The sequence below is a fragment of the Polyodon spathula genome, chromosome 12 (assembly GCF_017654505.1).
Source record: "Polyodon spathula isolate WHYD16114869_AA chromosome 12, ASM1765450v1, whole genome shotgun sequence".
Classification (NCBI taxonomy): Eukaryota; Metazoa; Chordata; class Actinopteri; order Acipenseriformes; family Polyodontidae; genus Polyodon; species Polyodon spathula.
In genome coordinates this window covers 4,513,815-4,534,793 of record NC_054545.1, presented here as the reverse complement: position 1 = coordinate 4,534,793, position 20,979 = coordinate 4,513,815, and the positions used below count along the sequence as shown (strand labels likewise).

At 38.1% G+C, this 20,979-nt stretch overlaps 1 protein-coding gene across 13 annotated transcripts in view; it reads right to left on the bottom strand.

Moving 5' to 3' along the window:
- The window catches only part of LOC121324044 (apoptosis-stimulating of p53 protein 1-like), a 40,154-nt gene extending 24,952 nt beyond the window's left edge, over window positions 1-15,202 (bottom strand). For 7 of the 13 annotated variants that reach the window (XM_041265440.1, XM_041265448.1, XM_041265449.1 and 4 more), the window contains exons 1-2: window positions 8,233-8,428; window positions 3,008-3,155 (exon numbers count right to left, since the gene is read on the bottom strand). In XM_041265440.1, coding sequence (XP_041121374.1) covers window positions 3,008-3,155; window positions 8,233-8,370 — 286 coding nt within the window. In that variant the 5' untranslated portion in view covers window positions 8,371-8,428. Of the gene's footprint in view, window positions 1-3,007; window positions 3,156-8,232; window positions 8,429-14,239 lie in introns of those variants that run through there. The other 6 variants (XM_041265444.1, XM_041265451.1, XM_041265456.1 and 3 more) reach the window with 4 other exon arrangements.
- Between the last annotated feature and the right edge of the window lie 5,777 nt (window positions 15,203-20,979).

Below are 20,979 nucleotides of genomic sequence, written 5' to 3'. Positions count from 1 at the left end.
CTGTAACCCCAGCAGCAGGATCCGCTTTCTCATTTCCGCACACCTACCACACTTCAAGCTTGAACAAACAACTTTTTTTCTGCAAAACGGGCAAGAAGAGGCCCTGCTCTCCCAAGTGTCGATCTTTGCGTTTCACCCAGTTAGTGGCAAACTAGACATTATCTCAGAGCACGCCAGTGAGTCATTTCCTATTATTTATAGGACATTCCAATGGACAGGGGCTACAAAAACACCCACAAGAAACACTGGCAAGGCACACAGTGAGATCACAGCATGACCTTTTATGGATACTCTCCTGTTGGCTCCAAAATAAGACAGGTGACTAATTTGACTGGGAAATGGTCTTGTTTTGAATTACATTTTTTTTATATACTTTACATGCAGAGTTTTCATTACTAGAGACTTTGGCAATATATATATATATATGTTTTTATTATTATGAAATCTGGTGAACAGATTTATAAAATCAGTTGTCAACTTAATAATTAGCAAGCTGGATAACCCACCCAACCTCATGTAATAAACACGGACAACTAAAAAAAAAAACCTGGGATAATCGTTTTTTTTTTTGGTTGTTGGAGATTGGGGAGTTGGATCAGATTAAATAATCTACTGCTGTGTATGATATGTCAACAGATGTAAACAAGCAAAACTATTTTTTAAATACAAAAGAAAGATAAGGAACTTTTTTCTTCATAGATTAACCCCCCCCCCCGCAGGGTAAAGCATACCAACAGTGTGATTTATTGATTCGAGAAACACTGACAGGACAGGATTACAATCATCACATGAGACCAACCTCATAAAAAAAGCCTGTCCATCAAGTTCAGATTTAATATCTACAGCAGTCTTCACCAAAGCCTGGTTTAGACATTACAAAGTGAAAATCAGCTAGCACTGCTTCAAAAGAAAAAGATGGTTTACAATAAATCTGCAACAGGTTAGAGATACAGCTTCCTTATTTACAAGAGAAGGAAGTGCTCAGCCAAACTGCTAAAGTATTCTTGGAAAGCTGCCCGACTTGAAAAGGACCCACTACTACACTAAAGGGCTTATGTTTTCCATTGGTCTAAGAGGGATTTGGAGGTCACCGTGACAGCAGTCTGAAGCCAAGATAATTCACCTCAGATATGTCTACAATGAGTACTCCAGGGCAGGCTGGCTACCTACCCAGAGAGGCGCTATACACTCTGCTCATCTAGAAAAACAAATGGATATTGGCTATTATTCACTTAGCACTGTGCTACGTTAACTCTTTCAGCACTGTAGGAAAGATAAACCTATTTATTATGTATACAGCATTCTTTGTTTGTATAATAAGACACTAACTATTTAACTGATTTTCATAGGGTTGTATTTCTATTGCCGAGGGGTATACTGTATCTGGTCAATTCCTGGATAACATAGCTCTGAATTTTAGTCGATAGTTTCCCAGCACTAGGTTGCATCAACCAGCTATCTGTGGTTATCCCCAGATTAAGCCTAAAAATAGGTTGTTGACATGATCCAAGGTGATACACCAAGGCAGTAAAAACTCCAATAAATTCCAGGATTGGGTTATCGGCAGGGTTAAGGTTGATCAAATTGGTCCCTTGAGTTAAGTGCTCAATAAACTGTAGTAACCTTGCAGTAAATAAACTGATTGGTTTAGACCTGTATTGCAAAATTCACATATCACTACTTACAGTATTAATCACCATACACACACAAGTTTGGTGCAGCCAAAACTAGAATGAAAAGAGATACTTAAATACAAGGCTGTTACTTCATGAATTCAGAGGAGGTTCAGGATGCAAAAATGTCACATGTACCAGTATTATCATTAGAAAGGAAACGCTGCTTACAAAAGGAGTCTTCAGGTTCCTCAGTCCTTAAACATGTTGCTCATCAGCAAGTCAAATTCCAGGCAGCACAAACCAGCTAGGGAAGAGCTATAAGACTTCCACAGCAGTATTCCTCTTAGGAAGGACAGTATCCACCCCTCCACACTGACAGCGAGCCTAACTTGGGACTGAACACATGACCTCCTAATCAAGGACACTCACTTAGCAATAGTGACTCATGTGGGCTAATAGAAAAATAAAAGATCAATAGGTTTAAAAAAGGTCAAAAAATGGCCTTTAGCAAAGCCCCATCCAGCCAATTTTGTGCATTAAGGGACCGTTTTTCCTTTAACAATCTCAGAATGCACCTGTATGAATCAGCAGTTGTCTGTTACATAACATGTTGGAATTCATGCTTGTTCAATACCCACTAGAGCTAGAGAATCTCACAGCACAAAATGCTGTGCATCAGAAAACCAAAATGTGGGCAACCATATCAAGTCAAAGTGAAGGCTACCTTTATATTCTGGAATATAAATATATTCTGGAATTCTGGATCTAAAACAATTTATGGAAATATGATGTAAATAATAAACAACAACAACAACATATAGCTTCCTTTTTAGCAATCCTATGTGATGTGGTCATCCCAATTGGAACTATGAATGGTTAGTGATGTTGAACAGTTTACACCAGACTACTCTGTGTCCAGCAGTCCGGTAACTGGAGGTTTTATTTCTTTTGCATATCCCGTGTTAAACCATGGGACTGACACAAATAAAGTGACCAACATGGTGCTGGATTGGGTGGGCAAGGCTTGCTGTTTTCACATAGTCCTTGCCATACGGATAAAGGGCCCTGTTACTGGGTCACATCATTACAGCATGTGAGAATGGCACTGGCATGGCAGAGGGATTACAGGAACCATGAGGAACGATCATGCCATGACCCTGTTACTCACCTCAGGGAGAAATACATTCAGCACAGCAGCAATAGGGAACAGTCGGACTGAGCAATTGGAAAAGCACAGGGACGTGAGCAAAATTACAGGTACAGAATCTTAATTCGTTCACACCCCTTCTGAAAAAACCAACTATAAAGAGGCAGTATAATTATACAATAAAATGGTGCTACACAGCAGTATGCATGCAAAGAGCAGGTAGCAAGTTTAATAGCACACCTACCATTTCCTCGCCACACCTCTGCTAAATGGCAGCCCGTTTCTCCCGGCTCCTTGCAGAATTCAACCACATCACGACAAGATGTTTCTGGAGTTATGGGAACCTCTGTTAAAACCTGCTCATTGTTGCTTAGGTACACGGTTAATATCATCTGTGAAAGAAAAAGGGTGGGAAAATGAAATATGTACTGTATAAAACACAATTATCCTCACACATTGAAACAAGGACAATGCCTCTTTTCTCAAGACCATGTTAAAAATTGTAAATGTTTTACAGTGAAAGCAGTTACAAACTGATTAGATACCGTCTCTTATGAGACAATCAAAACCAGACACATCCCTTTCTCGGACACTGTACTAAAAACACCAGATCTACACTGCATAAGAGCCCATATACTAGAGATTGTGATTCATCATTGCACATTGCCTTTCCCTTTTTAGACGTCCAGGTGCAACGCTGTTCATAGTTTAGGGGTGGAGTGCGCTGTGCAGCTGAACTAATTAGTACAAAAGCAGCACAAGTATTTCACCACTGCATTGTAGAATCTAAAAAGAATAAAAATAGCCCTTGTTTTTAAGTCGCATGTCTCCTTACCAATAGATTTTGTTTCACAGGGCATACATACAGAGTTTAGCAACGTACCACATTTACTAAATTGTACAGTCAGGCCGAAAATGCATTTACTAAGTAACTACTATGCAAATACATAGTAAGTTAGAGATACTTAAAGTGTTACCAAATAAGAGATTCAGTACTCTCCATATATTCTGCAGCAAATCATATGGTAATTGTAACACTGAAAAAAGTCTGCTACACTAACCAAATTCAATTGTTTGCCTATTACAGGGCAAGGACACACTGTAACAAACGCTGGTCACACATGTAGTCCCAGGTGTACTGCTGCACTGCAGCTATTAGGAAGCTAGCACTGTTAAAATGTTATATGGGCCCCTTAGCTGCCAAACATCACAGCAACTGACAAGAAGAGTTAGGGGAATTAATGTTCATGGTTGACTAAACATACCAAACTAGCTCTTCTATTTGTTATTGTCTTCATTAAACCCCAAAACACTTCAGAAATGTCAATTGAGAGACCCACACAGGCAGCCAGAAGAGTTCAATAAGACAGATGTAATGTGGCATACCTAGTACAGTTTTAATGATGATTTTATGGATTTACAGATCACTGGGTTCCATTGTTAATAAAGAAGATCAGACTCATATGCAAAGGGGCTTAAAATAGACTGCAAATTCACAACGACTATTCCTGTTGCCACGTCTGTTACAGTTATCTCAGCATTCCTTTCCCCTCAGCTGTCATCCTGTGTGGTCAAGCAGAGGTCACCCTGTACCAGACTCAGTGTTTGCACTGGATCACAACAGCACACCCACTCTGCATCTGCATGGATAGGAAGCCAAGCAAGAGCCCCATTACAGCTGTAGCACTGCTAAAGTGCAATTGCCATTCCTGGCAGACAAGACAATTCCAGTTTGTCAATCCCCCCCATAGTTTACGTAGCGTCTCACCAGGCAAAACACAAAAGTAAATAATGAGAGGTTAGCTGAAGGATCCTCTTCCAGGCACACTCACACCAACTTACACTGAAGCATGTTATGAAACACTGATACTGCTTTTAAACGAAAAGTGCACCTATAAATTACTTGCTCTGGCAGTACCTTATTACAAATGATGTCTTCTATTTGTTTTTCTTAGTCACTCCTGAACACCAGATAAGCTTTTGATCAATGGCAGCTGAATACCTGGGAAAGGTCAGGTAAACATTGCCACGAAGGCTATCTGAGCTGGCAGTCAAGGTCTTCTTTAGGTGCTGCGAGTCCATGTATATTCTACTGATCTCAACCCCTTTCAAGAGAATCTGTTCCCATATTAAGCAGTTACTGCAACTCACAGGCAGTCAGCCACAGGGCTCTTGGTGGCACTTCCTGCCCCCCACCAGCCAAATCTCACTGCTCTGCAGCACTGCAGAATTGTAAACTGACTTTAAAAAATCATCCTGTGTATAAACTCTCCACCAAGGGCAAGCACTGACCTCACTGACTCCATTATTAAAGAGGCTGGCCCCTGTCTAGCTCACTAGCGAGCCGGAAAATTGCCACTTCTTCAGGGTAGACTTGAGATCCCAGGCACAGCAGAGGACTAAAGCACCAACGCACAAAAGAAGAATTTGCTTTTATTTCAGATATTTACAGTAGATCGCTGCCTTACCCCTAGTCAATAACAATACCCTTTCAACCTGTTTATTCCTTTGTAACTTTAGGAGGATAAACTTAAGACACAAAACTAAGGGAAAGTAAATAAAAAAAACATTCATCATACTTTAGACTGCAGAGTAAAGCCGTCTATCTGTTTGCATTGACTGCTTCAATTTGAACTTCTGTTTGAAGTTTTTTTTTTTGCAGACATCAGGCAAAATCAGCTCTTCAACAGAAAGGATTTTAAATGCCCTTATACAAGGTAAACCTACTGTATCAAGTTTTTGCCCATTACGACAATCTTTCAATAGCAGATAAAAAGTGCAAACAGCCACAGAACACTTCATTCATCTTGTAGATGCTTCCTTAAACACTAAAAATTAAACTTCCTCTCAATTATGAAGTACAGTGCTCTCTTGCTATAACGCCGGGGGTGGGGGGGAGATGACAAAAATTAGTGTTATAACCGAACAACGTTATAAACGGGGGAGGCATCGCAGTACACATACAGTGAAGCAAAAAAGCAACAGTGTGAATTAACCACGCACACCATGCAATCAACGCTTTTTTTTTTTTTTTTTTTTTTGGTAAAAAATATAAGGTAACATTCCCACTCATGATCATTTTAAATTAGCAGTTTTTAAACTATAAACAGCCTGGCTAACGGCAGTCAGGAGTTCAGTTGGAAGCGACAGACAAGCAAACCAAGTGCGAGGAGGAGAGCGGATCAGGAGAGGGAATGGGTTCGCCCCAGATTAGTCTCCCAGAGAGAGCCGCAGCTTCTCTTGCAGGAAAAAAAAGGAAATACATTAGGAAAGATAACTACGTAATAGGCCGAATATTTATTTAGTTATGAAACGAATGCTAAATAAGATGTCTGTGTTATAAAGTGCCAGCGCAGCTTTTCTTCAGTACAGATACTGTATCAAAAGGGAGAGACAGAAACAGAAGTTAGAATGAGAAGTTGTTTACAGTTTGAACACGGTACTGTATTTACTGTAGAAATATTGCATATTGCATGCTGTAGGAGCGTTATATTAGAGCCTATAGCGAGGGAGCACTGAATATCAAAATGCAACTGGACATCCATTCCTTTGCCTTCAATTTATCAGGTCAAAGTAATAATCTGACTAAAAGAATGTACACCTGTGTAAAGAGGGATTTGGAGAACATACGCCCACAGGCTCTGCTCACAAAATCTAGTTCGTGGGAGGTTTCTGTAGCCTGTGGAAAAGCAGGATAATCCCTATAATCCTATCAATGGAGATTTTCTAATACTGTAGCAAGCATCACATATACAGAAAAGACAGTTACAGTACAGAGTAGACTAGCACCTTTAATCAGCTCATTAACAATAACCCAGTGTTATTAAACAGAGGGACTGGAACTCCTGCTGGTTTACCAAAGACTGTCCGTAACTGCAAACACGGATTTGAAAAAAAAAAATCTTTTGGCAAACAAATGTTACAACAGATCGCAATTTTAAGCTTGCTTTGTTTATTATTAATTCATACCGATCCCCGATTTCCCTTAACTATTAACTATTGTAGCTCACATTGTAGCTCAACTATTCTAGCAAAAGCAACCTTAAACACAAAAAAAAAAAAAAACACAACATACATTTTGGGGACTAGAGTAGGATTCTAGGCTTGAGATTAAAATGAAATCCATTATAATTTTCAGATTTCTTTGACTTCTCTTGTTTATCACATAGCCATTCATCTCATAGAACGCGGTTTGAAAAGGCTTCATTTCTCTCTCTAAAAGTAACTGCATCACGATGAAGCCAAGACATGGCAGCTTCATGGGTACATCATACTGTACATTTTCAAGAAGACTGGAGCAATAACACAGCTGTAGTTCATAACTGCAAATGTTGATATTTTGTAGATAATATCTTATGACTACAAGATGTTATCGGACAGATATATTTGCCTGAAACGGAGCTTCAAGAAGGTAGTCACTACCTACCCTTATTCCATTGTGAAGGCAACAACAGCTGGGTGCCAAAACAAAGTCACCACTGATTTTTCACCCATTTTAAAATAATCTTCAAGATACAGTGATTTTGAAAATGAAAAGGTCCCTTTTCCAACCAATTATGTTCTGCACCTTCCTTTTTTTCCCCACCCCACATATCGCTAAAGCACTTGCTGAAAATGGAGTCTCATCATTTATTATTGTTGCTAGACATGATGTTTTTGGGATGATGGATCAACCCCCAGTGGAGATAGGAAAAGAATGACAAAGAGATACTGCAGGCAATCAGCTGGACATTTCTAATAAAACGCTTTGGACACGCAACTGAACAGAAGACTTTCCATCTACCGTATAAAGCAGACAGTGCCGAGTTTAAAGTGAAATACTTCTGCAGATTTATGTGTGCAAGTCCAAAATCTTTTGAGTTGCAAACCTGCTCAGTAAATTTTACTTGCTGAGCCAATCAATCTAGTCCTGCATAGAAAGACAAAAAAAAATCAATAGAAGAGTATGCAATCCCTTAATCCAATCAGATACCAAGACTAAAGCAGCACTTTCGAAGACACCAAATAATGTAATATCTAAAAATAACAAGAATCCAGATGTGGCCCTCAGACCTTGGATTAAAGTAAGTGAATCACAGCCCATTTATTCCAGTGCTTATTTAGAAATATCTGATCCTAAAAAGTAAAGGACTCTGGATCTCCTTTAATAAAAAGGTCTACTTTCTCCGAGCAACAGCAGCACAGCAGAAGTGTGTCAAAGAAATAGACCAAGTGGCTTACAATAAATGTCTTGGTACAGTAATACCTCATGCAGTGAAATGTGATTCTGATTCACAATTACAGGTTCCGCAACCATGCAAATTCTGTATCACCCCATTCTAATCCATTACAAGTATTATCGACAATTTATTAATATTACCTAAAGCATACATTAATGAGTTCCAGTAACATAGAGAATTGTAAAACAAGCACTAATACACCAAAATAAAATTCCTGTCAAGGGATGCAAATTATATATAAAAACCTCACCTTCTTCCATTTGAATGGTTTCCTTGGTTTTAATTCCTCTTTTTTCTTTACATATGGCTTCTGCCCAACTTTTTGCACTAAACAGGATTTGTCATGACTAATTAGACTCTGTATGACCATCGTGAAAAACTTCTTCATTAAGCCACAGAAAAAGGAACTGCAGAGCAAGCAAGCAAACTTGCACAGTATTCTTTCAGAGAGCAGTTTCTTCTGTTTGTGGAGCTATCGAGTCAAATCACTTCTTGCCAATTTGAATACGTCAGTGGGCTGCGTTGGAATGAGAATCCCCAGACACACTAATGACTAGCACACTGATAAGATGTACCTAATGAAAAAAGACAGGCACAGTTGGGACAACCAGATGATATGATAAATCAAGTGAGGGCAGATCATCCATTTTTTCAAAGACGGCCTGGAATGTTTTGCTGGGACCATCAAGGAAAAGATGACCCCCAATATAAAAAATAAAATAATTTAGCCCTATATATCTTTTTTTTTTTATCTTTTGAAGAATAATAATATATTCTCAGCAAGTCATTGTCTTAACGTTACTGGCTTGTTCAGAGAGACCCGTTATACAGGACAGTAAGTCCCCAGGACAAAGTGTCATTATTGTTTTCCTTTCACATAGCTGGAATGAGACATACACTGCATTCAAAGGTTGGATCTGTGAACACAACTTTCTACAGTCCTGTATTTCCACATCTGAAGCTTTGGTCTTGTGACTTACCAATCATATTAGCAATACATGGACTCTTAAGATTGTTCCTAACCAAAACTGTTTTCAAAACGGCATTTTTTCTCATCATCACCTCACCTAAAGCAGCTGACAGACGACAGAGAGCGCCTGCCAGGAAATGGATGCAAGCCAATGTCCATTATCTACAGAAGCAGGACAAGTAAATAAACAGTTACAATCCTGATCATGTTTTTTGAATAAGAAATATGTAAAAAAAAAAAAAAAAAAAAAAAAAAAAAAAAAACCCTGAACCTGATGAGAATAAATTGCTGAGAACATGCAACATATCACAAATACTGTACATCTTATCTGTTAATCAGGCGAGTCGCTTGGCTTCCGACACTGCAAAAGATCCAATCTATATTAAAGGGTCAGGTTCACTCACACTTCTGGAGTATGCGATGCATGCACTGTACAGAACACCGAGGATACAGCAAGGAGAGGAATGAAATCCTGCTGCCAGTGCACCTCTCTTACCTGATCTGACAGCACAGTGTAACCTTCAACATGTCAGACACATTTCCAAGCGATCGTGGCACAGTACAAATCGGTCACATTACAAGCGATACAGTTACACAGTAAAGCAGCAAGCAACGGTACTAATGCCGTTTCAGCAAAAAGCACAATGTGCTATATTATATGGACCATAAGAGCATACAAAATGTAAACCGAATTTAAAAACCCTCCAGTGAAGGGGGTTGATGGAAAAAGATGTCATTTCAACAGATTAAATGCCAGATTAAAGTATAGCACTGAAATGCACACAGCCTCTAAACTGTAAGTCTTTGGCTTCAAATTCATTGCTACCTTGATATTTATCTCCTATAAGCTAACATACATTTGATCACTCCTTCTGGATGGTATTATTGCAATTGCATGTAAATTAAGATGATGTGAATTTGATCATCGACTTCAAATATGTTGTTTTTCTGGTTGGTGTTTCAGAAATCAAAACAGACAGCATAGAAATCTAATGTAATATGTTTTTGTAAAGTTTCACTTGAAAAAGCTGTTTTAATAGATGATTAACACCCAGAACATATTGTTAGTTTGACTCTTCACTTTTAAAAAGTACACATAAAACTCCAGGATTACAGTACTAAAATAAGTGGCCAGCATTTTTCTTTATAATTGTACTGAAAACATGAAATGAAAGTTTAACACACGCAGTAAAATATGCGCAACCACATGGGTCAGTCAAGAACTCTGCTCCCTGTACTTTATTTTTCAAGGTTCTTTTTGCAATTGTTACAATCAGCCAAGAAGCCGTACACATGCTTTTACTGTTGAGTACTTTGATAAGATTAAGTTAGTCAAATACTAAAGAATCACAATCTTTGTGAAAGGTACAGCAGAAACCCTCTCGATTGTCTTCTAGTTTATTCACTTTATACTGGACCCAGCCTTGCTGCCAGGTACCTGTTGGCAGTTCAGTGCTTTGAACCAAAAAGGATTTGGGTGTAGACACTCAATCACACTCGAAGTTCACAGCTCACTTCCTAGCTTCATTTCAGATTAATGTTTGCCAGTGCTTGGATTGCACTCATTATTTTTAATAGGCGTCTAAGAATTAAACATGCTTTATGAATAAGGGCCCTAGTTTCTATTTCTTCTGAGGCATTTAAAAAAATAATAATTCAGTCGAGTTAATTAACACAAATTCTTCATGTTCCTGAAACAATGGGATCAAACACTTTAAAATGAAGCTTCCATGGGTAAACGATGAATCAAGAAAACAAATCTGTCCTTTTGTGCATATCTGCTTAGATCCAGGGCAACAGGTGGAAAACTCAGACATCCACTCATGTTGAAGAACAACCCCAGGGCTTTAAGATTCCTGTCTTATGATCAAAGTCTACAAAATGGCCCAATACCATCCATCCACACAACCCTGACTAGATGCACGATACCTCCGGCAAATTCCTAATGATCTTCATTTTTACTTTCCTGAAGACATATTTTTCATGGAATTTAGTATTTAGTAGTGACTTAGGTGCAGTGCCAAAACACACAGCAACAATGCTGACTGACCCTGCAATGTACTTTAACCTTAACCTGTCGGCACCAGCTTCTCTGGGCCAGAAGTCAATTTAGCTTCCATGAGCATTCAAGCTACCAGGGCTCTTCTGATCATATGACTGCCAGCTGTGACAAAGTGTACCAACTGCATGGTGGTTTGTGCACTACAGTGAGACAGACTTTACTTTGTGATCTGGATTTCAGACTTAATTTGTAAAAGAGCAATATACAGTATTCAGTCCCAACTTCCACCCTGGCCCTTGCAATGTGTTGCTGGCTGCATTGCATTTAACTGTACTATATAGCAAGCCAAATTCTATAAACCAAACTACTGTATATGTGCAAAAAAAAAAAAAAAAAAAAAAGGCTAGTCAAGCGGTTTTATCCCTGATGGGGGCTACATATCATATGTCTATGTCACTTTAGATTTTTACTTTGCATCTTGACAGAACTACTAAAATTGTGATGAAACTTGCTACTGTAAGGACCTTCTTTATTGAGTATCATCCTGTATACTGTATGGAGGTGTCTGCTTGTCTATTTTCACATTTGTAGATGTTGTCAGTAATACTGTGAAGTGGTCCAGCTCATGCTATACGAGAGATTTATAAATAATCTGCAAGTGCCCCTTTATGTGAAGAAATATTTATCTATTTTCAAAGCATTTATCTAATTTCTGTGGGACCGTGGATTAGCAAGACTGTTCACAACAAACCATAAATTTGTCTTAAAAGGCAGCTGACTGATTCACCAAAACACAAACAAACTACTGTTTAAATAACAGACCTGAACATGAATAGTCAACAATTGTTTTTTAAATTGCTTGAAAAGTAAACTAACTCAACAGCAGCTCGTGCAGAATTATGAATGCCTCAACCCCCTGTAGTTTTGCCATGGTTACAAATAATTACACCTCTCATTTAGGTGCTATATTAATAAGGCTGGAAATATCAATGCTTTATTTCTAATACTCATCGTGGCAAGCAAGGTTCGAGAAGGAGGAGTGTTGTGTCCATATACAAGAACTGCCAAGAGACAATGTTTTCTGACAAGAAAACTGCAAAGCATGCTAAAGCATGCAAAGCAAAACTATGCTAAAACTATAGAAACATGTAGAAAACAAACACAAACAGACGTATTACTAAATAACATATAGATTCAAGCCAACTTCATCAAAAAATTTTACCTAATCATTATGCTCCGATTGGCAGGCACTGTCCAGATACAGCTAGATCTAGCTTTGCTAAAGCAGCCAGGATAGTGGTTTTCACTTCCTTTGCGGAGGACATGATTAAAAGGTGCCACAGCGCCCAATCGTCTGGTATATGAAATACCTTTTTTTTTTTTTTTTTAAAACAGAAAAACTAAACGTTTAATTTCCTCAATCAATCCCTGATCAACACACTTGTAAATGTTTCTGTACTTGTATAAACAATAAACACCAGAGTGCAATCAATGTGTTTGATTGAAAATGACACAATATTTGTAAACATAATATCATAAAATTTGAGTTTGTTTACTAGTGTCTCATTACTGAAAACTGTCCAAATTGCAGTCTGCGGTTTAAAAAAAAAAAAAAAAAATGGTGCCAAGAGATGAAAATTAGCTAGAGGGAAAAAAAAAAAAAAAAAATCTGCAGTGGCCCAAACTGCGTCTCTGTTTTGAAAGAATTTCTCAGTACAGCGATATCCACCAACTGCGAGTAGAGGGAAGTTCAGCAATGCATATTCTAAAATAGAGGAGGTCATTGTTGGTCTCTTTGATTTAAAAACATTCATCACAGCTAAATGTAAAGAACTGACAGGTAAAGGCTGGCAGAAAAAATGAACCGGTTTGGTTTGTTATCAAGCTAGGTTAACAAACAGAGGTGTGGGCCAGTAAAGGATTAAAACACACATTCCACAACCAAGACAAAAAGCCTGATTGTCATTGCAGCAGGACTGCATCCCTGCTCCAGCTGCTGTACCGCATGAAGGAAAATGTGTAGAAATTGTACGGGACAAATATTGCTAGAGCTGTATGCACAGAGATTCAGCATGCTGGTAAACACATAGTGCTCATAACATATAATACCAAATGAAGTATAGTTACAAAAAGAAATGTAAATGTGCCAGTTATCCATACAGTATTAACCTGAACCAAGTTTACTGGGCATTTGGTTTCTATGATTTCACATTGCAAAACGAAATTCAATAATCGATCAACAAAGTAAATGTATTACTTGTTAAACTATCATTCTCTTTGACTATAAAAACAAATCGGGCAGGCCAGGTTTAGCAAGTTTTGAGTTTCCAATATAATGTTTATATATTATATATATATTTTTCACAACAGTAGTAATATCTATTGCAACGTTTATAACAAGTTAAAACCTTGAAGTATTTGGGACACCCATGTGGTTCACAGTTTCCTGTTGGTTAGCCACACTTCAGTGAATAGCCTGTCCTGTGGTCATTCAAATTGTGACATTCCAGTTCATTCGTTTTTAAGTGCCCCCTCCCCTGTCAAAGCCTATTCAGTAGAACATAAACTACAATTTACAGGGCTTAGAGACTTTAGCAGTCATGTGATTTTTTGCATATATTGCTGTATAAATAATAATAATAAAACATGTCCATTCCATAATGACCCTAAAATGCTGTTAATTATCAAAACACTGCAATGGTAGCTGTGGAAATATACACAAAATATAGACTACTCAAATAACAGGGGATTTTATATACAATTACTTTATTTTGGGTTGGTTTGCTTGGTTTTATATTTATAATTCCAAGTCTCAATTTAGTACAAGTTTAGAGACAACTCACAGACCCTTTTCTTACTGTCTGTAGTGGAGAAGAATTCTTATCCAGACAGTTACATTTTACACTCTTAAAATTTATATATATATAAATATATATATATATATATATATATATATATATATATATATATGTGTGTGTGTGTGTGTGTTACAAATAGCAATACTTTAATATTCTACAGAATGCATATTATACTAGTTTTATGCAACGCAAGACATTATAATACCACACAGTATGTATACCTGTATACAGAACCTTTAGATTCCCAATATATAGATAGATAGAGATAGACAGATAAATAGATATTTTTTTATCGATATCCGAGAGATTTGAAGTTTAAATCCAACAATACAAAAAACACATAGCGGGAGTGTAAGGGATTAGATTAAATGTATGCTAATAATACTCTGAGTTACTGTATAGTATTGTACATTATAAACTGGCTTACCGGTATCATATCTGGAACCGTTTCAGAGGAAATCCGACATCAGAAAATGTCTTCCAGAAAGGCTTTATTCTTCTTCGGACCTGTTCAGCTTCACCGGGGAGGTGTGGGATACCCGGTTCACTGCTGCAGCAGGCCTCTTAAACAGAACAACGATGTGCAAGATTTAATAAAGCTTGCCTCTTCTCTCTAGGCCAAACTGGGTCAGGGCTCGTACACCACACAGGTTAAAAACAAACAAACACGCAGGCTCCACAACAAAGACACTTGCGGGTTTTGTGAACGGCGATTACAGTATCTCTCAGCGTGATGTATTCCCGAGGACTCGTACTTCACACACACACAAAGGGTAAGGCGTGATCACTTACACTAACTAGCCCGTTAAAGCTGCTTTTCCAGTCGAATCACACTTCTTAATCGCTGACCTTGTTGTCTGGTTTGTTCTGTGATTGTACTTTAGTAGGAGAACGGGGCGTCCTCTAAAAACACCGGGTTGTGTAATACTATCAGGGCGCAAGAAGAAACCCACTGCTCACAGTCAATCGGGCACTTCTCTGTTATTTTCCCCCTGTTGAAAGGGGCTGGGCCCCCAGCTCCGCTCTCTCACAAGCACGCTCGAAATATTATTACAAGCCAAACCCAAAACATCAGATATGAAATATTACAACAGCCTCAGTCACGGCATTCTCATCTTCCGTCCCCCGCCGAAAGGAAGGCTTCGATTATTGGTAACCAGCTACTCGCACCTTCAACACAAACACCTATTTTAATTTAAATGCAGATTCTTCTAGTGTGATGTGATTGTTGTTGCGGCAGGTAGACTAGTGACGCTAGCAGTCCTAGCCGTGGGAGTGGTGACTAGTAAAATTACAGCACCGTAATATCCGCTTGTATTTTGGGTTTGTTTTCCTTACAGCTCGCATTTACACTACAGTGACTACATCTACATATTTACAGAAACGGTCCGCCGTTATTACAGACAGGTTTAATTGGTCCAGCGCAGGTAACAAGGAAGCGTAGCGCTTGACAATGGTTCTCAGTGACGTCACACGTTGACGCGGAATGCCAGGAATGTGCAGTTTGAAAGATACACCAACCCAGTTTCCCCCAAATCAGGTCATTCGCGAAGCAACAGAGGGGTTAGGTGCAGCGATTTTTAAAATCAGGAGCATCAGTACTAGGTGGCTCACTTGTTAATCGATCTCAAGTACTTAGTTATATCCACATGCATTTGATCAGACTGAGCCCATACTAGGTGTTAATTGTCTGCGCTAGGAGTAGTTGTTATCACGTTTTGGACAACGTGTTTATTACCGGTTTCAATAAATCAAACACATGGTGATTATATTTATATGGTACTAGCTGATTTGTTTATTATATACACTACAGTATATGATATTTAAACGTGTCATCTATTTTAGACGCAGTTACTATAATACATGTACTTTACTGCCACCTTGGTGTATAATGCGAGAATTACAGCGCTAACTGTACCAGGAGATAAGAGCCTGCAGTGTGAACAAAATCCAAGTCAAGGATTCCATTCTAGACTATTCATCATCACACTTGCTTACCCAAACTGTCCTTGTCGATTTATCACGACTTATAATAAGGTTTGGAATCCCAATGAATGCCAATGGCACACGGATTACATATGCATATATTCTACATGTTTAATTTCTATCACATTTCTTGAATGTGTCTTAGAATTAAATGTCTGCTTTTGAAAATACAATCATGCTACTGAAGCACAGCGATTAAAGTTGCAAAGGGGTCACTTAACTTTCCTCTGTATCCCCCCCCCCCCCCATGTATTTTCAAAGTTTGTTTGTGCAAGGGACATTTGCATCCTGTTGTGCTCTCCTGTTTGCTGAAATGACTCATGTCCACATATATTATTAACACTAGTCTTACACATTCCTTCCACATTTAACATATTGTTAATATATAACCCAACATTTTAAGTTTGTCTTTATTGCTCCCAGTTTTCTTTAAATGCCAGGAATAGCACAGCAATCAAACAGAACTTCTGCATTGGCCCTTTTTCCACAGTACTAGTAAGTGGCACCCATGAACTATGCCAACATTTCACTGCATTGGTGTGATGCATTGGCTACATTCTTCTCTTACACGAGTCATTAACAGTAACAGTATGATAACCATTTAAAATGGCAATAATATGGTATTGTATAGCACAACTGTTGCATTGCGTTTGGAAGAACTGCAGAAGGATCTCAGAAAGAGGTACAACTCTAAACCTTAATCTGTGTGCCAGGGTAAGGGACATGTCGTCGTGAAGTTTGGCCTCCCGCAGACAGAGGTGCTAAAGCCATTAGTTGATAAGATATTAGCAGTATCAGATTTACAAAATAAATAAATTACAGAAAACATGGAAAATGTAACTCAAGTTTATATTGCAGCCCCCAAGGATCTTCACAGGTACATAAATACACAATAGCTGACATCAATGGTAAAATAAGTATTTTTACAAAGATGGCATCAAAGACACATTTATGCAATGAATTTGACTTGACATGCTGCTTTATGCAATGAACCAACTCCAACATCTGACAGTCCATTTTATTGTTTCCAAAGTACAGACAGGTACAGTACATACAGGTGGTGACTATTCAGAAAGGGGACAAATAATCATGGGGGGCCAATGTCCAAGCAAGCTTCTTAAATTAATGATGTCCTGAGGACTCTGCAATAAAAAGGGAGGGGATTCAATTTGTGCGCCATAAAGTAATGTATGAACAGTAATACCAAGTTTACATATTTATTTGAAAAGAAATACTTTGAATATATTTAACATCTTAAATGTACTGGTTTAAATCACTCTATAGGAAAATTCCTGTACAGGGTATACAGGGTATGTATAAAAGTATCTGCTTTTGAAAAATGGATGCATGCTATTCAAATGAATTAAATCAATAATGGAATAATATCAATTTGGAAAGAAAGGGAGGGTGAGAACAACCTACATTTACATACAAACCACTAGGAAAAGAAGGGTTTAATGAAGGGAACTGTTTAGCAAATTAAAAATACTTACTGTCTTTCACAGCTTTCTTTCCTAAAATAGAAAGAATTAACAATTCATATTACAGAACGATAATTCTAAAAAATGAATCTACAGAAAATATAACAACTTTCACATGGCCAGAGACAAGCTTAGTTTACTGGTCTGCTGTTTTGGGTGGTTTTGTATTTGCAAGAGCTCAATATAGCTCTGCAGCGATCTAAATAACAAAAGTTTATATACATTAAAGTGTTTATATAAGAATTCAGAACCGCCTCATGATAAATATGCTTTCACAGATTTCTGGAAAAAGTGATTTGTGTGAAAAAGAGGTTTGCCAGTGTGTATTGTGAACCTGATTCCCATCCCAATTCACTAGGACATAAGACTATCTGTGTAGAATATAGAACTGTATGTGGTGTCCCAAACCCTTCTTGGGAAGGCGTCTTTCAGAACCCAGCTTAAAAATCAGCACAGGTGCAGAAAGATAGGCCAGGCTTTTCAGTGACGGGCCAAGCGAGAGAATTTGAATACCCAGCTCAAGATTTAAATCAGTTCTTAATTAGGGTTAGGCCAACAGCTCAAAATGAACATTTCATGTGTTCAAAATATAGTACAGTTTTACATTGGCCTGACTTTCTGCATGTATGCCTTAATTTTTAACATGCCCAAACTGAGAGTGAGCAATCAGACTTACCACCGTATGACACTTTGTAGTACAGGTATGTCATAATGCCCACGCCAACCCACATCTCTTGGTATGCTTGAGTGTAGTATGGCCTCATCTTGGACCACCACGTTGCAAAAGCACGGCCTGCCATCTGCAATTACAAAAAAGAATGAAAAAAAACACAAAACAATACATCACTTTAAAAAGCACAGAACACAGTTCTGGGTTATATGAGTTCTAATAGGTTCAGTCACAGCATTTGAATGTGTCTTGACAAGCAAGTACTGCCTTTGTATTAGACTTTGCAAGACAGCAGCAGCCTTCAGTTCAGAAAATAACACATCTTTTGACGTTACTGAAAACAAGTCCTAACAAAAATAAGACAATTTAACAATGTTTGTGTGTAGCTTTCTACAAGCAAGTAACATAAACCTTTATGTAGGTGGACTTGGATGTCATTACCACTTGTTCTCTGAAATCCCTGAAGTGTAAATTATCTTCCTTCAAGGACGCGCTGCTCAGGGAGGTGTGTTGATGGCAAAAAAAAAGAGGTTTGCGGTGCTGTCGACTGTCAATCGCACTGTACATTTTCCCAACAGATTTAGGTAGGCTTTCTAATTTTTTGTAAATCATATAGCATGCTCTCTTAGTTTTAACATACTGAAGCATGATCAAACAACACTTGACATGTTTAGTGAACATTCTTATTTAAGCATTTACATAGGTGACCCAATGCGTTTCAAAAACAATCTTAGCATTTCACAAAGAGCAATTTTCAAATGAAATGCAAAGGTCGTTGCACAATATATTTGTATGTCATTTGTCGGCGAAAAATGTACCTGTGACTGCTCTCAGTAAAGTTCAAGTTAGCTATAGGCTAGGCCTAGAACCCAATACGGTATTGTGTATTATCTAAACAAAACGTTTTATTTCAAATTTAACAGCTCTTGCTATACCAATACATTACATATAAAGACTGCCATGTAATAAGTATTTGACAGGAGAAACAGTGATGTTTCTATTTACTCACCTTGTGTGTGGGATCTGTACTCTGCTGCTAACACCAGCAACCGATTCAGGAAGGTCACTGCCTGCTGCAGGAATTACCCTAGTGTTCTGTGGGAAGGATTTGGTAAGCTTTTAACGAAAGTAATTTTTAGCAGTGCCCTCTGCTGGGGAGGTCTTATACGACACTACCCAAACCTCCAAAAATGATTAACGGCTAGTTTCAGTCAAGATTTCATTTTTGTTTTTATTTTTTGTTGTTGTTTAAGATTCAGCATTTCAGTTTATATCAGATCAAATCTAAATCTGAGGGGCATGGTAAAAGTATTTGACATGACAGTTTGTAAGTCTGCCAGGAGGGCCTTCAAACCAAAGCTTTCGAAAAAAATTGAGATCCCTAAGTAAAAAAATATCTCCCTCTTAATAATAATAATAATAATAATAATAATAATAATAATAATAATAATAATAATAAATAATTTTAATTTTTTCTTCTTCTTCTTCTTCTTCTTCTTCTTCTTCTTCTTCTTCTTCTTCTTCTTCTTCTTCTTCTTCTTCTTATTATTATTATTATTATTATTATCAAATACAGTTTGTTTTATTTAGGGTAGGACTCAAGGTGACCTCCCAATGACCACCAGATGGTGTAAGTGGAAGGCCATTTCTATCAAATGTTGACAACCTCATAAAGCAAAAAAGTCATTCCACCGGACCTTCTTAGCCTAGGGACAGCACCAGTCTAATAACTGACTCTGTATACATGTAACCACTGACTATGAAGGCCTACTTCTGGCATTCAGATGGTATCCCTCCCCTGGTGATAAACCACGACTGTTTATAGTCTCAGAGACAGTCTGCAAGCGCTATCTTATGTGCACTGGTTGTTGTTGAAAGAAAAACCTGGTTTTGGGTGGGGGCACTTGAGGACTGGGGTTAAATCCAAATCAGTCCTGGTTTTAAAATGATCAAGTGCCAGCAATGTTGAGCAATCAGGTCCATGCTAAATCTGCTGTTGGTTATTATGATTTATCTATTGTTTTACCTGCCTCAGACTTGTTGGATAATCCCATAGGCGTGGGCAACTACAGTCCTGGAGGGCTGATCCCCACCACAGGCAGGTCTAATGAGACAATCCACTGCTTTCTGTCCTGGCTAGATTGGGTCAATGAAACGATTAAGAATCTACTTGGAATAAAGACCTGGTCTTGCACAGAGTTGTCCACATTTGTTTGGCCACAAATTCAAACCAGGAAGTTAAAAAGTATGCATAATACATTGGACTAGCATAGAGTAAGTACTTTTGTCCTGATTATGTGTCACCATTGTGAACCCCACAGTAATATTATGACCATGCACCTGCTAGTTTCAGCAGAAGGTATTTTACACAGTGTGCACCATCACTTCGGTTACTGGTTTACTGAATGAGGAGTGTATTTGAACGGAACATTCTTTGTATATTCATGTTACATTACCTACAGTACACAGGAAGCATTACTTTTGGCAAGCCTTTGATTCTGACAATTCTGTTTTTGATATCAACAATTCTAGTTTTGATATAAAAATATTATTTAGAATTGTTGATATAAAAAAAATCTACTTTTGATATCAAGAAAACATTACTAATATCAGTAATAGAATTGTCGATATCAGAAATGGCAGATTATGTATAAGGGGCTTGCCATAATTACTAGTGTTTTCACACCAACTTGTAAGGTGACCATATGGCTCTGTGTTCAGTGGGACAGTTCAGGCTTTTCAACTCGCAACCCAATGCGTTCTGGTAAGTGTAGTCCTGCTTCTCTAAAAGGTAAGAATGATACCTGAGACAGGTAAAATGTACCAGAATGCATTCGGTTGCGAGTTAAAAAGCCTGAACTATCCCAAACCGTCCTGCTGAACACGGAGCCATATGGTCACCATATTATGGTTCCATTTCAAGCTTGGCTTCGATGATCTGCTGCTCCAAACTAGTACTGTTAGGTTGTTCACGCGTGTGGATCAGGTTCGATTGGGTCATGATGAGTTTCTTCAGTCGAGAAACATTTG